At 42.8% G+C, this 19,109-nt stretch overlaps 1 protein-coding gene across 1 annotated transcript in view; it reads right to left on the reverse strand.

Moving 5' to 3' along the window:
* Window positions 1-19,109, reverse strand: part of LOC128732933 (dynein axonemal heavy chain 10) — a 254,416-nt gene that overhangs the window by 205,876 nt on the left and 29,431 nt on the right. Inside the window, 3 exon segments of the mRNA XM_053826409.1 lie at window positions 829-915; window positions 1,577-1,775; window positions 4,760-4,950. Coding sequence (XP_053682384.1) covers window positions 829-915; window positions 1,577-1,775; window positions 4,760-4,950 — 477 coding nt within the window.

Here is a 19,109-nt window from a genome sequence, read left to right on the forward strand (position 1 = left end):
TAAATATGCTGAAACTTGTATGAACTGGCCGCCCTGCTCTTTGTTATTGTTTTGGTGGTTTGATTTAGTCTCGTTTAGTTGGTAGTTGCTAGCAGCGAATATGTTATTCTACGATCGGATTTCTATGGTAATCGTTGGGAAACGAAATGTGAAACTGAATAAACTAGGATTAACCCTTTATAAGGCCGTGGCAATTAAATTGCCACCTACGAAAAATAGTTGTTTTGCGTCTATAATGACATCAATATAATTATAGAAGCAAAATAAAAAATTTTTGTTGGTGGCAATATAGTTGCCACTGCCTTATAAAGAGTTAAACCCGCTAGATCAGTACAAAAGAATTGTGTTTCTGTGAATTGTCTGCGAAGACAAATGATGCCATGTTGAGAATGACATTTGAACCATTTTTAATTTGCACATCGTGCAAACCAGCGGGGTTCAAATTAAAAAGTGTTCAGATTAAAAACGGTCAAACGAACGGGGGTCCACGGTATTTGGCTAAGGTGCTGTAGTCGAAGGAGCAAAAACGAACCAAAGAGTGCAAATCAAGCCTGAGTAGCGGAACGTCTTTCGGGTTGGGCCCCCTTTTGGCATTTGCCCTTAACTTTCCAAAGGGAATTTACTAGAGCTAATTTAAAGCAAAAAGAGCTGAAAACTAAAAATGTTTAATAACTCTGTAATGAACGAGATTCGACCATATGCGTTGGATTTTTTTCGTCAAATATGATCCTCTATCACCCTCTGAAATATTTGCACCGAGTTACCTTACACCCTGTATATAGAGACCACCATTGTATCTTAGCTAATACAGACTAGCTATGACCTTACCTTTGTTAAAATATTGTCTACCGGTTCCGGATCGCTGATCATAGTTTTTAGGTTGTGGTCAAACATATTCTCAAACTCGATAAATACCTGTTGGAATAGACACAAACGGTTTTATTAGAGTTCCACTCAAAACATGACTACAATCGAAAGATAAATGATTCCTTCGTGTGTGTATGTTACGCGTATTTATCAGACATCGTTGACATTCCACGGCGAATCGTCTAATTTAATGCGCAATATGCTCTTAAGGTGAAATTAGTCGTCATCGATTCTTCAAATTTCAAAAGCAGTTTTTTGTTTGAAACCAAAATTTTGTTCATGAAAATATATTCGCTGTGTTAAGATTGGCAAGAAGAATGCAGTGAATACATTTCCTTAAACAGAACCCCGCTTTTGGGCCCAGAAACTGCTTCCGAAATTGGGCCATCCGACGAAAAGTTAATGACTGCTAGTTTCCCGTTAACCCTTTATAAGGCAGTGGCAACTATATTGCCACCAACAAACATTTTTTATTTTGCTCCTATAATTATGTTGATGTCATTATAGACGCAAAACAAATGTTTTTCGTTGGTGGCAAAATAATTGCCACGGCCTTATAAAGGGTTAAAGTATAGTTTTTCGTTTGATTGAAAGGTCATCGGAGTTTAAAATCAGATTCAATAAGTATTTATAGCGCTAAATATTGTGCAGATCGATTGCAACAAACTGAAAAATGTCAACGAAACTGACAACGGAAATCATAACATACTTTGGCCACGTTGGCAACATCCTGACTGATTCGCGTCATATGGTCCACATCGCGAAACAATATGTTACGATCGAATTCCCAGCGGGAACCTATGCCAGATTTTTCGATCAAAGCTCGCGTTTCCATGTATGAGTGCTTCCAAGCCCGCAGCATACCAGCGCAGTTGGTTGCGCAGCGGTAAACGTAGCTTGCCGAATGTCTGTAATGAGTAAGAAACGAGCGATAAAATGTAAATGTAGGATAGGCAATATCGGAGCTACTTATAATATTGAAGTGTTTTAGTGAAAATAAACCTTATCCAGAAACATGTGTTAAAATATTTGGTAAAATATAAGTAATGCAGACAATTTGTACAGGGTGTTCAATAAGTTCGAATACCCTTTAAAAATCTGTTTAAAAAATGAAAATACAAGATATTCTTTTCTGAGTAAATTTTTATTGAAGCAGAGTTTATTGAGAAGCTTTACGACATATTTGGTCAAAGCACCGTGTGGGCCGGTGCGCCGTCCTGTTGAAAGACGTAATGATCCTCCTTGTAGAGATCACGAAGGCCACAACCTTCTCCAGAACCTTGGTCTTAAAGTACACGGCGTTGATTTTCACGTTTTTCTCGATAAACTCCAGTGGAAGCTTCTCACGCTTGGATACGGCACCCCAAACCATCACCGATGCGGCGCTCTGGAACCGCGGGATGTTTATGTGGGACGGGGGATGCTGGCCAACGTCGGTGCCCACAACCGATCATTTTGGACATTGTGCGGCTGTTGCAAGATGAAGAGTTTCTCATTAGAAAACACGAACTCCTGTCCAGCGTTCCGCGAAAGTATCAGTTTTGCTCTGTCCAGCCTCTTCTTCGTTGTAGCCTCCGTTACCCCGTGAACCTTGTGTTTCTTGTACGGCTTGCATCCCTCGTCCTTCGCCATGATGGTGTGGACAGTCCCGATCGACACATCCAGGTCAACAGCGGTCTTTCGGATCGAGCGGTTCATTTTTCGACCCTCACCACCTTGATGGCTGCTGGCGTCCTCGCCGAACGCGGCCGCCCGGATCTAGCACGATCCTTGGCCGAGCCCGCCTCCCGGTACCGACGGATGGCGTTATAGATGAAATTTCGCTTCACCCCGCGGGATTTCAACCGCCGAAATATGTCGCCGGGTCGCTTACCTCTCGCAAACCACTTTACTATGACGTTACGGTACTCCTTCATCGCGCGTGGTAAACAAATAATAAATGACATCAAGTCGACACTTTGCGCGTCGATTAGCCTATATATAAGGCTAAAGCTGACACCAATATCAATACACAGAATGCACATGATGCGCACTTACACAACGATGAAAAGTTGTATTCAAATTTATTGAACACCCTGTACAATTATATGCAGTTATAAGCAGTGCATTGTTTTTTCCTATGAAACAATCGAGCATTAAATTCGCCGTTTGGAGCATTAATTAGCATTAATTGAGCATCAATTCACTGCATGGTTCAGCTAATGTTCTGCTAACTTTGTTCTGCCAGCTTAAGGGACATGCGAGATCGGTTTTCCCGTGTGATTTAGCCAGTATAGATCGAACGAAGGATCTTACGTTCGATGAAAAGATTAAAAGCAAACCTATCGGAGATCGGACGGAGAATTATTCGAACACACAGCTCTTGGAAGCTACCTGGAAAATAATGATAAACTTGACAGTATCGAAAAACGTGGAAAGAAAAGCAAGATCTCCCCAAAGGTCACACTGAGAATTCGTAGAATTGCTGTGAACCAGAAAAGAACGTCACAAATTCGGGCAGAATTGGAATTTCCAGTTACTACTCGTCGAATACAACAAGTTCTCTCAAGCAACGAGAACATGAAGTGGCATAAACGGCATGGAAAGTTCAAGTTGATGGAACGAGAAGTACATCTTTTGAACCGATGGCTATAAAAATGTTATTTTTTAAAGTAAAAAGTTCAACCTTGATGCACCAGCGGGCTGGCACTACTAGTGGTACGATTCGCGTTATGATCCGAAACTGATGTCGGAAGGCTATGCAGAAATGCTGAAGATAAGTTTGATTGAACCTGAATTGGTTTTCGAGAAAGACAGTTCTGCAATCCACGTCTAAAAAAAATTGACAAAACGGTGGTTGGCCGATAAAGAAATCGAAGTTATTGAGTAGTCAGCCTGTTCTCCAGATCTGAATCCGATCTAGAACTTCTGGTTCATCCTTGCACGTCGTGTTTACGAAAACGGCAAGAAACTTGACAGCCTAAACCAGCTCAAAAGTCGAATTCATACGTGCTGGGAGGAGATCTCACTGAAAACCCTTGAAACATCTATTTTATCCATGGAATCGCGTCTGATTGTAGCCATCCGTAAGAATGGCTCTTACACGCATTATTAACCACTGCTACATGATGAATTTCGAGAAATAAAGATTGTTTTTGAAGGAAAACGTAAATGATGTTATTTTTTTCGCACCCTTTTGAAAGATTTCAGGGGCTCAAAGCAATGCGGCTGAACGAAGCAAATGTGCTTCATGCTTGATTTACCAGTAACCAGCGATTGCCTTCAATTTCCTGAGTACCGTTTTGATTCAAACTTAGTACAGTCTCAAACTTCGAACTCGAACTTCGAACTTCGAATATTATGCTTAGGTATTGTATACCACCGTGTTCGTTAGAATGTCTTAGGGCAGTTTATTCTGAAGTGTTCAAAGTTTGAGACTGTTTTAAATTTGAATCAGAACGGTACGAATATTTTGTGGCCGAGTCCAAGTCCAGAGTATGCCCAAAGATCAGAAAATGTCCAACACTCGCTATTTGTGAGTAAACCATTTCCTCGTAAAAACCAGGAACAAAAATTAATGAAATTTTTACTTACAAATAAAACTGCAAATCGTTAATACCACCAGTTAATACCAGTTATTTCTCGCAAAATTTTAGAGAAATAGATGAAAGAGAAAATTTCATTGTGTGTAAATCGACACATTTTGAAATGAAATATAAAAAATGCACCTTATCTTCGAAATGCGCTTTTATAAGAGAGAGGTATCAATTGTAATTAACGCAAAAAAAAACAAGCATAGTGCTAAATGCTACGCTTAGCTACAGTCATAGATATAGAACAACTTCCCATTTCCTCTCACCGAACTACAATGGCGCTGAATTGCTTTCTGGAGGCTAAATTAAGTGTGACTTACTTGAAAATGGTATCAACATTAATTAGTATTTTAACTTTCTCTGCAAACACGTGCGATATCTGGCCGAGCAGGATCAGCATGTTCTGGTCCTTGCTGTAGTAGTTCGACATGGTCCAAATGTGGCGCAGTATGATCGTTACGTTCGGTATTATGGACAGGATGAAGTTGAAGTCCTCTTCGGTTTTGATTTTCTGGAATGGGAGAAAGGGTGCTATTAGCTGTCGGTGCCGCTGTTCGGGATGATAATGATATATGAAAAGTAATTTTGGGTACACTTTCGGAAACCGGCGGCGGAGCTGGACGATGTTGCAGCAGCGGTAGAAAGGGATTAATTGGCAGCAGAGTGGACGACTAATGAACGTCACCGGTTTCGAACAAAAGTTGTGGACATGAAATGTTAATTAATGGAGGAAATTTCATTTTGTCGAAAAACTTCCTCCTTCGATTGTGTATGCGAAATGACAACGTAGTTGTGGATATTCGAGAAAATAGTGGAAATTTGATATCAGTTGGAGGACAGTGTTTTAGAGCCAACTAGGCACAAACAAGTCGCTATCAAATTGCTATTTCAGATGGAATAGGATGCCCGCTATTGTACATGCGCGTTTGTTCGACAAAAACTATTTAATATTCGGCAAAATGAGTTTCTGTTTTTGCTGTGATCCAGGCGCGTGGTAGGTACTTTAGTAGATTGATAATAAGATAATTTTGCATTTCATCACTAAGTCTTATATTAGAATTAAATCTGACAATCAGCGTTGTGAAGGCGATATTGAGCATTTAACAAATTAGATTTTACGTCAAAAATCATTCTTCAATGTGTAAGCAGGAAGTACGGAGACAAATATTTAATAGCCCGGTGTTGTTGCGATAGATAAACCACAGACAAGCAGACGACACACTCGCGTCCATTAAAAACCATTTATTTTTCAAAGAAGCATGTTGCGAAACCGCGGCGCTCGAGTGTTGCTTCGAGTTTTCAGTATTCGCAACTACAAATTTAAGGTGCTGCCACCTGGATAAGTTTAGTCTATGAATGATGCAAGAATAGGAATTTGTTAAAGAGTACAAGAAACAGAGACGATTTTTCATTTACACTCATGTATGGGTAGTTCCTTGAGGGTAAAAGAGATCTTGTAGCTTCGTAGTCGCGTATAGAACCTTGCAAATGTAAAAACCCTACAGTATAAACATTTGGAAATATAAGCTACTCCGCAACATGCATAACAGAGGGTGCTAGTATGCAAGAAAAATGTGTAGGATGAGAGTTTTGGAAGGATTTTCTTTTATGTATCATGCAAATTCGTCAGTAATGAAACCAATTCGAACAAATTCTCATCGATGGCCGGTTTTTCTCGAACACCACCAACGTACGTACTCTACGGGGTGTGGATATCGACTCGGACCATTACCTAGTAAGTTACTAGTAGTAACAATACATGTGCGCTCAAAACTACCGAAGTTTTATATCTCGCGACAAACCCACTATTCTAGGTTAAACATTCGACAATTCGACAATCTGCAAGTTGACGAGAACCACGCGCGCGTACTGAATGCGGTTCTACCTTCCTTAGTTAATCTAGGTGCTAAGAGCCTCCAAAACGGATGGAGCAGGATACGCTCGATTATCAACGAGGCCACAACCACGATGCTAGGTAAAGTAACCCCAAGAGCTCGAAATGATTGTTTTCACGAGGAATGCCAATAAGCGCGGGAGAGGTAAAAAAGAGCTTGAAAAAACTATCTAATCATTACCACTACAAACAATAACAGCCTGCCGGCTCCCAACCTTGAAAATAGCGAGAAATTGGTCACTTCAAGAACAACAGAGCCGTCGGAAACCACCGACTCCCAGCAAAACAAAAACAGCCGTGATTTGTCCCATCTAAAATAGAGCGATCGGTTAAGTTGCTGTAACTACCGCGGCATTAAACTGTTCAACGCCGCCTCAAGGTGCTTTCTCGGATTTTGTTTTCATGGAGACCCATGGTACTAAGGATCACATTTTCACTCTCCGATAAATGCTCTAGAAAAATCAGGAGTAAAACGTTCGAACACGTCATATTTTATAATATATCATATTCGTAATCATACTGGTGTACGTCATTAGAAATTTGCTAAAAAAAATTGTATCTGTGTGAAAAAATCAGTCCGTTTTTTGTTTTCCTGGTTTATTTTTATATTGATTGTCAAATAGATAAATCGTCAATCTCAAACCTGCGTAGGGGTAAGAGGTGAGCCCATCATCATCACCATCATATTTTTTTGTACTTCTGGGCAGCATATGATACAGTCAAACGCGAACAGACATGGCAGCTAATATACGAGAACGGTTTTCCGGACAAGCTGACGCAGCTGATCAAAGCTACCTTAGAACAAGTGGTCGGTGTTAAATCAGACCGGACCACCATACAGAGTAGCAAACTTTGAACGCGTTTTTCTCGAAATCCGAGTTTTGTTACTTGGTTCTGTCTGACTTAACAGCGACCAAGTGATGTGACACTCTCGAGTTCTTTCGAATCGCGCAGGGGGTTGCGGCAAGGGGATGGACTGTCCTGTATGTTATTCACTATCGCTATTGAAGGTGTGATCCGACGGTCGGGCATCGAAATGAGAGGAACGATCTTCAGCAAGAGTAGCCAACTCCTAGCCTTCGCAGTCGATCTCGACATCATTACTAGAAACCTTGAAACGACGGAGGCAATCTACGCCGGACTAGAAACGGAGGCTAAGAGAATAGGGTTACAAATCAATGCGTTGAAAACCAAATCTATGGTAGGTAGAGGCTTCAGAGAAAGCAACGTTTGCCTCCCACGGACAGTGACTATTGACGGCGATGAACTGGAAGTGGTTGATGAGTTCGTATATTTGGAATCTCTGATCACCGCCGACAGTAATACGAGTAAGGAGATCCAACAAGGCATTCAAACTGGAAATCGAGTCTACTTTTCCCTTCACAAAACGCTTCGATCAAGAAGCATACGCTGCCGCACAAAGCTGACGATGTACAAATCGCTAATCAGACCGATAGTCCTCTTGAGACTTGAGACAGTAACTTTTCTCATGGAGGACATACGTGCACTTGTCGTATTCGAACGAATTGTGTTGCGAACTATTTTGGTGTGGTACAAACGGAAAGCGAAGAGTGGCGTTGGCGTTTGAAACATAAGTTGCAGGCACTGCTTGTAGAGCTTCCCATCGTACACCTGGCTAAAGTTGGGAGACTACGGTGAACCGACCACGAGAGTGAGCCGGACGAGTGTGAGTGAAATCCATTCTCTTCAAGAACCCCATCGGCACCAGGAATAGAGAGTTTCAACGACCTAGATGGTTTGATTATGTTGAAGCCCAAACCCAAGACCGGGTACAATGGAGAGTAATTCTTCATACGGCAATCCAAGTAGTACACTTACTTAGTTATATCAACTCAATATTGACTCAAGTTAGTCATATAACAGTCAGCTCAACTGCTTTATAGCAAGCGTGTTGATATAGAGAAGAGCCACCCCGGCTCTATGCTGTTAGAAGAAAAAAATACGTATCAGGTATCAGCATCTTTGGCTCGAGCAGCACGTCAGGAGGAATAGGAAGGGGTGGATGAGGAATTTGGACAAACACAAACATATATATACCGAGAGATTTTTGTACCCCCGAGGGGATACTGCAATCCTTGGTAGTTAACTTATCAAAAGTACACCCCCTGGGGGATATACTCATGATAAATAAGAGCTTATAGCTCAATACCGCTTTCGGTAAGGAACATCAAAATGTCTCGTAATTTTAGTTTCCTAAAATCCGATTCATTTAAGACGTAGGATCCAAAGATCCTATGACGCAATTGTGCTACTGCAGGACAGTTGCAAATTACGTGATATGGTGTACCGTAGTCGGATTCACATAAATTACAATGAAACGATTCAGCTCGCTGAATCGTAGCCATATGATAATTTAGTCTGCAGTGACCAGTCAGTGATCTGACAAGAATACTGCAATTTACCTTTGAGTGTTGCAAAAGAAATTTCGCAACCTTCTCACAAGGCTTAACAATGAAACTTTTCGTTTGACGACAAGTTTCAAGATTTTCCCAATAACGTACATGTTCAGATGAAAACCAAGATCGAATCTTTTGTTTTATCCAACATGCCGCAATTGGTAAAGCAGGTTCCGGTCCGAAAACCGACTTTTCTGCTCCAGATCTTGCTAGTTCATCAGCCCATTCATTTCCGGTTATACCAGAATGGCCAGGAACCCAAACCAGATGAACGGCATTTAGAATGCTTAGTTCTTCTAATTGGGTGTGGCAGGCGATGACTGTTTTAGATTTAGAATTAGCCGCACAAAGGGCTTTTATAGCGGCTTGACTGTCAGAACAGAAGTAGATAATATTGCCTATCAGTTCTTTCTGAAGTGCAAACTGAGCTCCGCACATAATTGCAAAGATTTCAGCTTGAAAAACGGTGCAGTAACTACCCAACGAATAGGATTCCTCCAATTCCAGCTCACGGCAGTAAACACCAGCACCCGCGCAACCTTCGTACAAGGAACCATCGGTATAACAGACCACATAGTCGGAAATTTTCCTTTCCATGTAGCCTGACATCCAATCCTCTCTAGGAGGAAAGTCACTTGAGAAAGTCCTATACGGGAAAGTACGCATGAGCGTTACATCGCTAGGAGCAAGGGCAAACTTGTTCTTAGCAACAATTTGCGACCACAATCGAGTATGACCAGTGGAACCGTCCACAGACTGCCAAAGGCCAATCGCGTGTAGTCGATAAGCACATATTAGTGCCTTTTGCTTCAGGTGGAAGTGTAGAGGTTTAATATTGAAAATAGCTTCTAGGGCGGCAGTAGGAGTTGTAGTAAATGCACCAGACATTGCCATTAAACACATCCTTTGAAGATGGTTTAGCTTTGTCTGGACAGTCACAACTTCCCCTCTCTGCCACCATACAAGACAACCATACGCCAGTATTGGTCTGACAACGACCCTGTATAACCAGTGTATGTATTTGGGTTTAAGCCCCCAAGAGTTGCCAATTGCTCGTCTACATTGCCCAAAGGCCATGCACGCTTTTTTAATTCGGAAATCAATATTTGTGGACCAGTCAAGCTTGGAGTTGAGAATCAACCCCACGTACTTCACTTCGTTCACAACATCAACATCCGAATCGTAAAAGCGCAGAGCGCGAGCTCCATTGGTATTTCTACGTCTTGAAAATAAGACGATAGATGTTTTGCTCGGATTTACCGAAAGTGCAGTTTCTCGGCACCACGTTTCCACGACGCGTAGTGCCTGCTGCATTAAGTCAAATAATGTGCTTATGCACTTTCCAACTACTAGGATGAGATAGTCATCCGCAAAACCATATGACGGATAGCCTAGACCATTGAGTTTCCTCAATCGCCACAAGGTTCCATAAAAGAGGCGAGAGAACGCCACCTTGTGGACATCCACAAACACTTTGCTTCCAAATGCTTGCTTGCCGTAAGGACGAAAAAAGCAATCGGTTACTAAGCATTTGTTCTATCCACTTTATGATTATTGAAGGCACATTATGATAACGAGCAGCCTCCAAAATGGAAGCGAAAGATACCTTATCAAACGCGCCTGCAATATCCAAAAAAGTTCCTAAGCAAGATTCCTTTTGTGAAAAAGCAACCTCAATTTTATCCACCACATCATGTAATAAAGTGGTTGTAGACTTGCCACTTTGATAAGCATGCTGTGCTGAATGAAGAGGAACTTCTACTAAGCTTGTTTCGCGGATGTGGTGATCAACAATCCGCTCAAGTGATTTAAGCAAGAAAGACGTTAGACTGATTGATCTAAAACTTTTTGCTTGCTCGTATGTCGCGCGTCCACCTTTAGGAATAAACTTAATGGTTATTTCACGCCATTGAGTTGGGATGTACCCAATAGCAATACTACACACAAACATCCTTCTCAGAATGTGTTTGAAGTACTTGAATCCTTTTTGCAGTAGAATAGGGTATATTCCATCTGTTCCAGGAGATTTGTATGGAGAGAAGCTGTTCACGGCCCACTCAATCGCTTCAGTTGTGACAAGTCTCCGAGCAAAAGCCCATGAGTCTAAGCCACCTAAAACGATTTCTGGATCGTTTCGAACTTCAGGTTCCACACAGCCCGGAAAGTGACTATAAAAGAGACATTCCAGGATTTCATTGTCATTCGAACAGTATTCACCGTTCGAACTTCGAATGTTATTAACCTGATAATCTTTCGATTTTGACAGTATTTTATTAAGTCGACTTGCCTCGCCGAAACTGGAAACGTTGCTACAGAACCTGTGCCAGCTCGTGCGTGCTGAAGATCGTAGAGCCTTTGCATAGGCTTTCCGGGCCTGCTTGAAAGGCTCCACGCCATCCATCTGACGTCTATTCCAGGCTCTCCTGCATCGTTTCTTTAGTTCCGCGAGATGAGAGTTCCACCACGGTGCTCCTCTAGTCGTTTTAATAGTTTTTAGCGGGCAAGCTACTTCAAAAGCTTCCGCAATAAAAGATGTTGTGACATCTACAGCCACATCCAAGTCGATCGATGACTCAATCGTCGGTTCGAATCCTTGAAATTTCGTCGCCAGTTCCTCCTCAAAGAGTTCCCAGTCAGAAAATCTCGGATTGCGAAATGTTGCAGCGTTCAAGGAGACACCTAAATGATCAAAATATATAAAGCAATGATCAGATATTGGTGTCTCATTTGAAACATGCCATTGTGCCAACTCATGACTGATCCTGTTAGAGCAGAGTGTTATATCTAACACTTCCTCTCTACCAGCTCGTATGAAAGTTGGACAATTGCCAATGTTGAGTATTCCAAGGTTGGTACTACTCAAATATTCCATCAAATCAGAGCCTCTCAGATTGATATCCGAGCTGCCCCAAATGATGTGATGGGCATTGGCATCACTGCCTACAATGAGCGGAAGCCCATTAGATTGGCAGTATCTCACCACATTTCTGAAATCGTCGCTGGGAGACGGTTCATCGTGTGGTAAGTATGCAGAACAGTAGACATAGCGCCTATGGACATCATCCACGACGAGTTCTACTGTGACTGTACAAATATCTCGAGTAGTCAACTCAGAGATAAGGCATGCACTAATTGACCTATGCAACAATATGCATGCCCTGGGCATCAAACGAGGATTTGTCATACCAGTTTTGCTGAAAACAGCAAAGTTCTGGTTTCCAATATCCGTCGAATGAAAGTACCCCTTGCGAAAATATGGCTCCTGAACCAATGCGATGGTGACAGAGCCATTAAAAAGTTTTTCGCATAAATACAAATTTGCTGCCCGTTTGTGTTGAAGATTTATTTGTGCGACTCTAACTATTTGACTAGCGCAGTATATGCACAAACAATCTCCAACACAGATCAGACAGCAAATTGTAAGCGAAGCCAATTAAGTTGGCCAGAACGCACTTGGCGTAAAACCCATAAGGGAAATTGGGCAGGACTACTATGCTGTTCCCACGAAACGCAAGGGACAACAAAGATCGACCGTACCAGAGCCCCGCATGGCACAGTAGGGGCAAGATGCCCAAAGCACTCCGTTCGCGACTGGCATGTTTTCACCCCTCCAGCCATTCAGTCATCGGCACGGAGGTAGACCTTGACTTAGGGGCACCTAATTTGCCGACTCCCGGCAGGATCAGGTCCCGTGGTTCAATTTTTGCCCAAACGTACAATTCGGCCCCAACCGCCAAAGGGCGTAAGTGCAGATTGTGTAAAACAGACCGATTAAGAGTCTCTCTCTCTCTGTGCTAAGCCAGCTGAGAAAATAACTCTCTCCCGGTGTGCTCACATCCCGCAGCCGCGCCCTCCGAAAATCCTGCGCCGAACTGCATGATTAGGTAGCCGGAAACCACACGGCGAGTGTTCCACCTTCTCTGTCTGCATACGACAACCAAAGTTGCGTACCACCAGGTGCGCAACTTTGGCTACCGTACCCCAGCCGGCACCTCGTGGAGGTAGAGATAGGAGTTAGAAAACAGAGGTGATATATTTGCACATGTTCACTCATTTGCCAGCCATTACGTTATTAGCAAAATTACGTAACTTTTAAAGTGAGCTCTTTGAAATCAACTTATGAGCGATTAATTCCAAGCAACAATTCCAAGTAAACAATGCTAGATCGCTCAACGACAACCAATTTAATCGCCTCTACATCGTTCATAATCCGTGCAATTCAAGAAGGGAATCAAGTTGACACCATATATACGGACCTTTCTGTAGCTTTCGACCGTATAAACCATGAGATAGCTATCTCTAAATACCACGCATTGGACATTCACGACAATCTGCCGACTTGGCTTCGCTCCTATCTCATCGGCAGAACTATGTCAGTCAAAATCGGCGAATACGTATCGTCCCCTTTCGCAGTAAACTCCGGCGTTCCTCAAGTCATTTGGGACGGTTCCTGTTTCTGCTGTACATGAACGACGTTAACATGATCCTCAAATGCTGTTAAGATCGACTGAAGTACATATATTGTATTGCGGATTTTCGGCTTTCCAGTCAGTTTTATATTGAAAACGGCTTTTTTATACTGCCTGACGTTTCGGCCTTTGGTTTAGGCCTTTTTCAAAGGTAACTGCAATAGTTTATTTATTATAATAACAGGATATAACTTTAACACATTGAACATAAAAACATATTTTTTGACTTCTACTCACTACGGTTACGTTTTCTTGTCTAATCGTTGATTGCCAACGGAAGGAAGTTCGAATTTATACAGCTCCAATTGCATTGGTTTGGTGACAAAATAATGTACACACCTAAACCTTTTGACCATAGTGCACAACTGAATAGTTTTTAAAAAATGGTGCGCAAAAATCGATCAACTGCGGTGAGCTGAAACAGGGCTATTGGGGTTGTGGACTATGATAGACACTCATGAGAGTTGTATAGGAGACGGTAGACTTTGCTGTGCTCTTTTCGATTGCTTATTGTTTTTGATGGTATGTAAGATGCCAGCGTACGTACTGCTCAAATTGTCTACATCGCTACGATAATTAACAGTGTTGGGAGTGTTAGTAATGTGACACATCTCAAGTATTGGAAGAGCTGTGGTTCGATAACTGCGGTCAATTATTTTAGTTTTGCTTACATCGAAATTGTGTTGGTGTTGTATCATATGGTCAATTAAAGCTGTTCTGTCACCTAGTTTAGCTGCTTCTGTGTTCGTTTCTACTAGTCTAGCATGTTTGCTTATATTAGATTTGTGTCCACTGAGACGGGTTTTCAGCTGATTTCTCGTCATTCCAATGTAGCACTTCTCGCAGTCGGCACACGGGATGCTGTAAATTACTTGGGACTGCTGCAACGGTGGTACTGGATCTTTTACAGGTGGTAGCAGGTGTTTTGTCGTTTTTATCGGTTTGCTGGCAAGTTTTACGTTAGGATAGCTGGCTTGGAAGGTTTTGTTTATTCCTGTGCTGAGTTGAGGGATATACGGAATTGCGCGATACGTGTATTGTTTTTGGCTGGACGGTGCAGTGGTTAGCTGTGATGGGATGTGCTGTTCGATTTCTGTACCGGCAACTTCATCGGATTGGAGCGGTGGTGGTTCTGGCTGAGGAGTTTCGATGCGATTTTGAATACGGTTTAGCAGTCTGTTGATCAATGCTGTCGGATAATTATTCTGGCGTAGATGTTGAAAGATGACATGTTTTTGCTGATCGGATGATTTGTTGGTGGTGATCTTGATGACACGATTGATAAAATTGGTTGCAACATTGATTTTCATGTGCATAGGGTGGAACGAGTGGTAGTTGAGTAGCCGGCCGGATGCGATACTTTTGGAATACCATTGAGTAGTGATGCTTTGGTTTTCATTCCGGATTACTAGTGTATCCAAAAACGGGAGGCGGTTTTCGAGCTCTGTTTCTTTTGTAAACTGTATGTGGGGGTTGTAGTTGTTGAATGCCGCTAGAGTGTTGTCAACTTCGTCCTCTGGTAATGCAAGTATGAGGTCGTCAACATACTTTTTGAGCACTGGAATATTGTATTGTAGGTTTCTAGTAACAGTATTTAGTAGGGTTTCTAATACGAATTCGGCTAGAATGGGAGATAAACAACTTCCCATTGCGGTTCCGAATGTTTGGAGGTAAATTTTGTCACGAAATCGGAAGTAACTGGTGTCGATGCAAAACTCTATGATTTCCAGGAACAGATCGAGATTGATATTGGTGTTGCTGCGTATAGTGTCCCAACTCATGATTATGTCGTGCATAACCAAATCCTTAGGAATGTTTGTGAACAACGATACTACGTCGAAAGAAACCAATACGTAGTTGGTCGGAAGGGTTATTTTGTTTATGTACTGGACGAAATCGAAACTGTCGATGATGTTGTATTTGCTTTTCATGCTATTGGAAAGGATGTTTGCAATAAACTTCGATAGGCTGTATGTTGGCGATGTTATGGTCGGTACTACGGGTCTAAGCGGAAGTTGTGGCTTGTGGGCTTTAGGTTGTCCGTAAATCGATGGGCATACTGCTGTGGTTGTTTGTAATCTTTTGGCGGTGCTCTGATCGATAAGTTTTAAGTTGAGCAAGCGGGAAACTATTGTATTATTTTTTCTCTGGTACGTGGTGGTTGGATCTTTGGTAAGTATTTGGTACGTGGGGCTGTCGAGTAGTGCCAACATTTTTTGGTCGTAATCCGCATTATACATGATGACAGTACGTTTTCCTTTGTCCGATTCCAGGATGTATACGTCCTTGTGTTGTGTTAAGAACTGTTTTAAACTTGCGGTTGCACTGGTGCAAAAGTTTAGTAGCGGTTCCTTAAACTGGTTTTTGTTGTCACGACAGAGGTAATTTTGTATCTGATTCACTAGCGTACATCGGGTTACGTTTTGAGTTTGTTTGTCGTCAGTGGTGTGTAGTATGGACTCTATATCTGCTATGATATGATACAGCGAGATTTGGTTGAGACTGTGTACGGGTAGTGCGAATTTGGGCCCCAAGCTTAGCAACACCTGGACCTCCTGTGGTATGGTGATTGAGGTTGCATTGAATATAGATCGGTCATTTAGCGTGGGTGTTGTATCTTCATTGTTGATGGTTTTTGCGAGTAACCTGGTGAGTTTATCATTCGTTTTACGTTTCTGTGAACTCGTTCTTTTTTCAAAGGATCTGAGTTGGGTTTCCTCAAATTTGTTTGTTGTTCTTTCATCAGTTTTCTCCACAAGGAGTTCTTAAGTGTTCAGTGTTTTAAAAAATGTTTTTGCTAGGCATGTTCATATATGTCTTAATTGGCTAGTTGTCAGTATGAATATGCTTAACTGTACTTAACTGTTGACTATAATAAAAGTAAATTATAAGTTTTGTTACGTTTCTCTTGCGCGGAAGCCAGATTTCGCCGCAAACTACGCGCATTCACTCGAAGTTACGCTGCCGGAAGAGGACGAGCTGGACGAAGCCCCTCTCGGGGACTGTTGGAACACTATCAAAACCGCCATTAGCAGTGTAGCGGAGAGCTCCATCGGGCATGTGGCCCGGAATCAGCAGAACGATTGGTTTGACGATGAATGTAGGAGGTGATGGATGAGGAGAACGATGCGCGGGCGGCCAAGATGCGCAATGCCACACGTCAGCACGTGGAAAGACACAAACAGAAGAAGATGCAGCGAAACCAAATCTTTCGGGAGAAAAGCGCTTCCTGGAACTGCAGGAATATGCAGAGTTCGAGCGGCTGCATCGTTCTCTAGAAACGGGAAAGTTCTACCAGAAACTGAACGGATCCCCAAAGGCTTTGTGCCGCGAGCCGAAATGTGTCGGGAATGTCGGGATACGACTGGCAGTATTCTGATGGACGACCGTGAGGTGATCGATAAGTTGAAGCAGCACTTCGACGAACACCTGAATGGCGCCCTGACGAAGAACCATGGCGGCGGGAGAGCGACTTCGACGGTGCAACAAACGGGGAAGAGGTGCCAGCGCCAACGATAGGCGGAGTTAAGGAGGCCATCATGCAGCTGAAGAACACCAAGTCAGCTGGGAAAGATGGCATCGGAGCGAAGCTTATTAAAATGGGACCAGAAATGCTGGCCGTTTGTATGCTCCGGCTAATTGTTAGAATTTGGGATACGAAACAGCTACCGGAGGAGTGGAAAGATGGGGCTATCTGCCCGATCTATAAGAAGGGCGACAAGTTGGACTGTGAGAACTATCAAATCGAACGATCACCGTTCTCAATGCCGCATATAAAATACTGTCCCAAATCATTTTCCGCCGACTATCACCGATTGCGAACAGATTTGTGGGAACTTATCAAGCCGGCTTCGTCGAAGGTCGGTCTACTACGGATCAAATATTTACACTGCGGCAAATCCTCGAAAAGGACCGTGAATACAGAGTTCCCACGCATCATTTGTTCGTAGACTTCAAAGTCGCATATGATACCATCGACAGGAAAGAGCTATGGAAAGTCATGGACGAGAACAGCTTCCCCAGCAAGCTCATCAAACATATTAAATCTACGATGGATGGTACACAGTGGTGTGTTCGGATTTCGGGTGGATTGTCAAGTTCATTCGAATCACACAGAGGGCTTCGTCAAGGTGATGGTCTTTCATGCCTGCTGTTCAACATAGCGCTACAAGGTGTTATGAACCAAGCGGATATCAACACGTGGAGCACGATATTCAACAAATCTAGTCAATTCGTCTACTTTGTCGATGACATGGATATTACCGGTAGACCATCGGTGGAGGTGGCTGAACAGTACACCAGACTAAAGCGCGAAGCAGAAAAGGTTGGGTGAAAGGTAAATACGTCTAAAACAAAGTACAAGCTGGCCAGTGCAACCGAGGCCGAACGACGCCGCTTGGGCAGTAGTATATTGATTGACGGCGATGAGTTTGAGGTAGTCGACGAATTTGTCTACCTTGGCTCACTGGTAACGGCGGACAATGACACCGTGACAGCCGTGAGATTCGGAGGCGTATTATCAGCGGAAGTCGTGCTTACTATGGGCTTCACAAGCAATTGCGGTCGAGCAGACTAAGTTACCGTATAAAGTGCACCCTGTACAAGACGCTTATTAGAGCGGTTGTTCTCTACGGGCATGAAACATGGACAATGCTCGACGAGTGCTAAGAACGATCTTCGGCAGCGTACAGGAGAACGGAGTATGGAGGCGGAGGATGAACCATGAACTTGCACAACTCTATGGCGAACCCAGTATCCAGAAGGTGGCTAAAGCTAGACGAATACGATGGGCAGAGCATGTTGCAAGAATGCCGGACAACTACCCTGCAAAGATGGTGTTCGCCTCAAATCCGGTAGGAACAAGACGACCAGGAGCGCTGCGAGCAAGATGGTCAGACCAGGTGGAGCGAGATCTGGCGGAGAGTGCTCGGTGTTCAAGGAATTGGAGAGCGATAGCCCTCAACCGAGTTACATGGAGAAACTTTGTTCAACAGGCTTTGTCTTAAGACGGCAAGCCACCTAAGTAAATATGCGGTCATCACTGATTTAAATCAAATGCAGTTGTGCAGTGACTTTGAGAAAAGAGGGGAGCCCTCCTCCCAAGAGGAATATATGGTAAAAAAAGACCTTTGTTTCGTTTCCATTATAGGGATTTTCATAGACCAAATCAATGCATAACTAGCCACGTGACAGAAGAGGGAGCTCACTGGAAAAGAACCGATGTGTAGGGAGACAAGGAACGTGAGTGTGAAGGTATGTTTCGCCATAGTTCCGGAACTTCTTCATTAAACGTCGTTTATCAAACACACGTATTTTGGCAGAAAAGAATCAGCGCAGCGAGGTTGATAAAAGAGGGAGATGGTCTCTTACAAGGGGTAAGAAAGGTTCAAATGGGCAAAGGGGTGCGTTCCTCTTGCATTTGAAACGATAGCAGTTGTACAAGTTGCTGGATTTCTGAAAGGGGGAATAGGGTGGTCACAAAGGGGAGGTTCAAAAACGGCTTTTTGCCGATTTATAGGAAATACCGGGAAGAAGTCAGATTTACAGGTGGCTGGGGGACAACATGAGGGGAGCTGACAAAGAGAGTAGACACATTAAAGTGAAAAGTTTTGTTTCTAGCATTATGAGAATTTTCATTACAATAACAGATGTACAAGAAGTGACTGAGAGGCAAAGGGATCCCGAGTAAAATCGAGCAATCAGCTAGTACCATAATAAAACCAGAGGTAATAATTAATGCCGCAACATAATCTTTATAAGATTCATGTAACGCCAAGTGGCTATAGAATTGTTTTGGATGATTTCAAAAGGCAAGCAATTTTAAAAACTAAACTTTGAAACTTTAAAATATCAGTCAAGAGTAAGAAAATTTACTGAAAGGTTGCACGAG

Source organism: Sabethes cyaneus, chromosome 1, assembly GCF_943734655.1.
Source record: "Sabethes cyaneus chromosome 1, idSabCyanKW18_F2, whole genome shotgun sequence".
Classification (NCBI taxonomy): Eukaryota; Metazoa; Arthropoda; class Insecta; order Diptera; family Culicidae; genus Sabethes; species Sabethes cyaneus.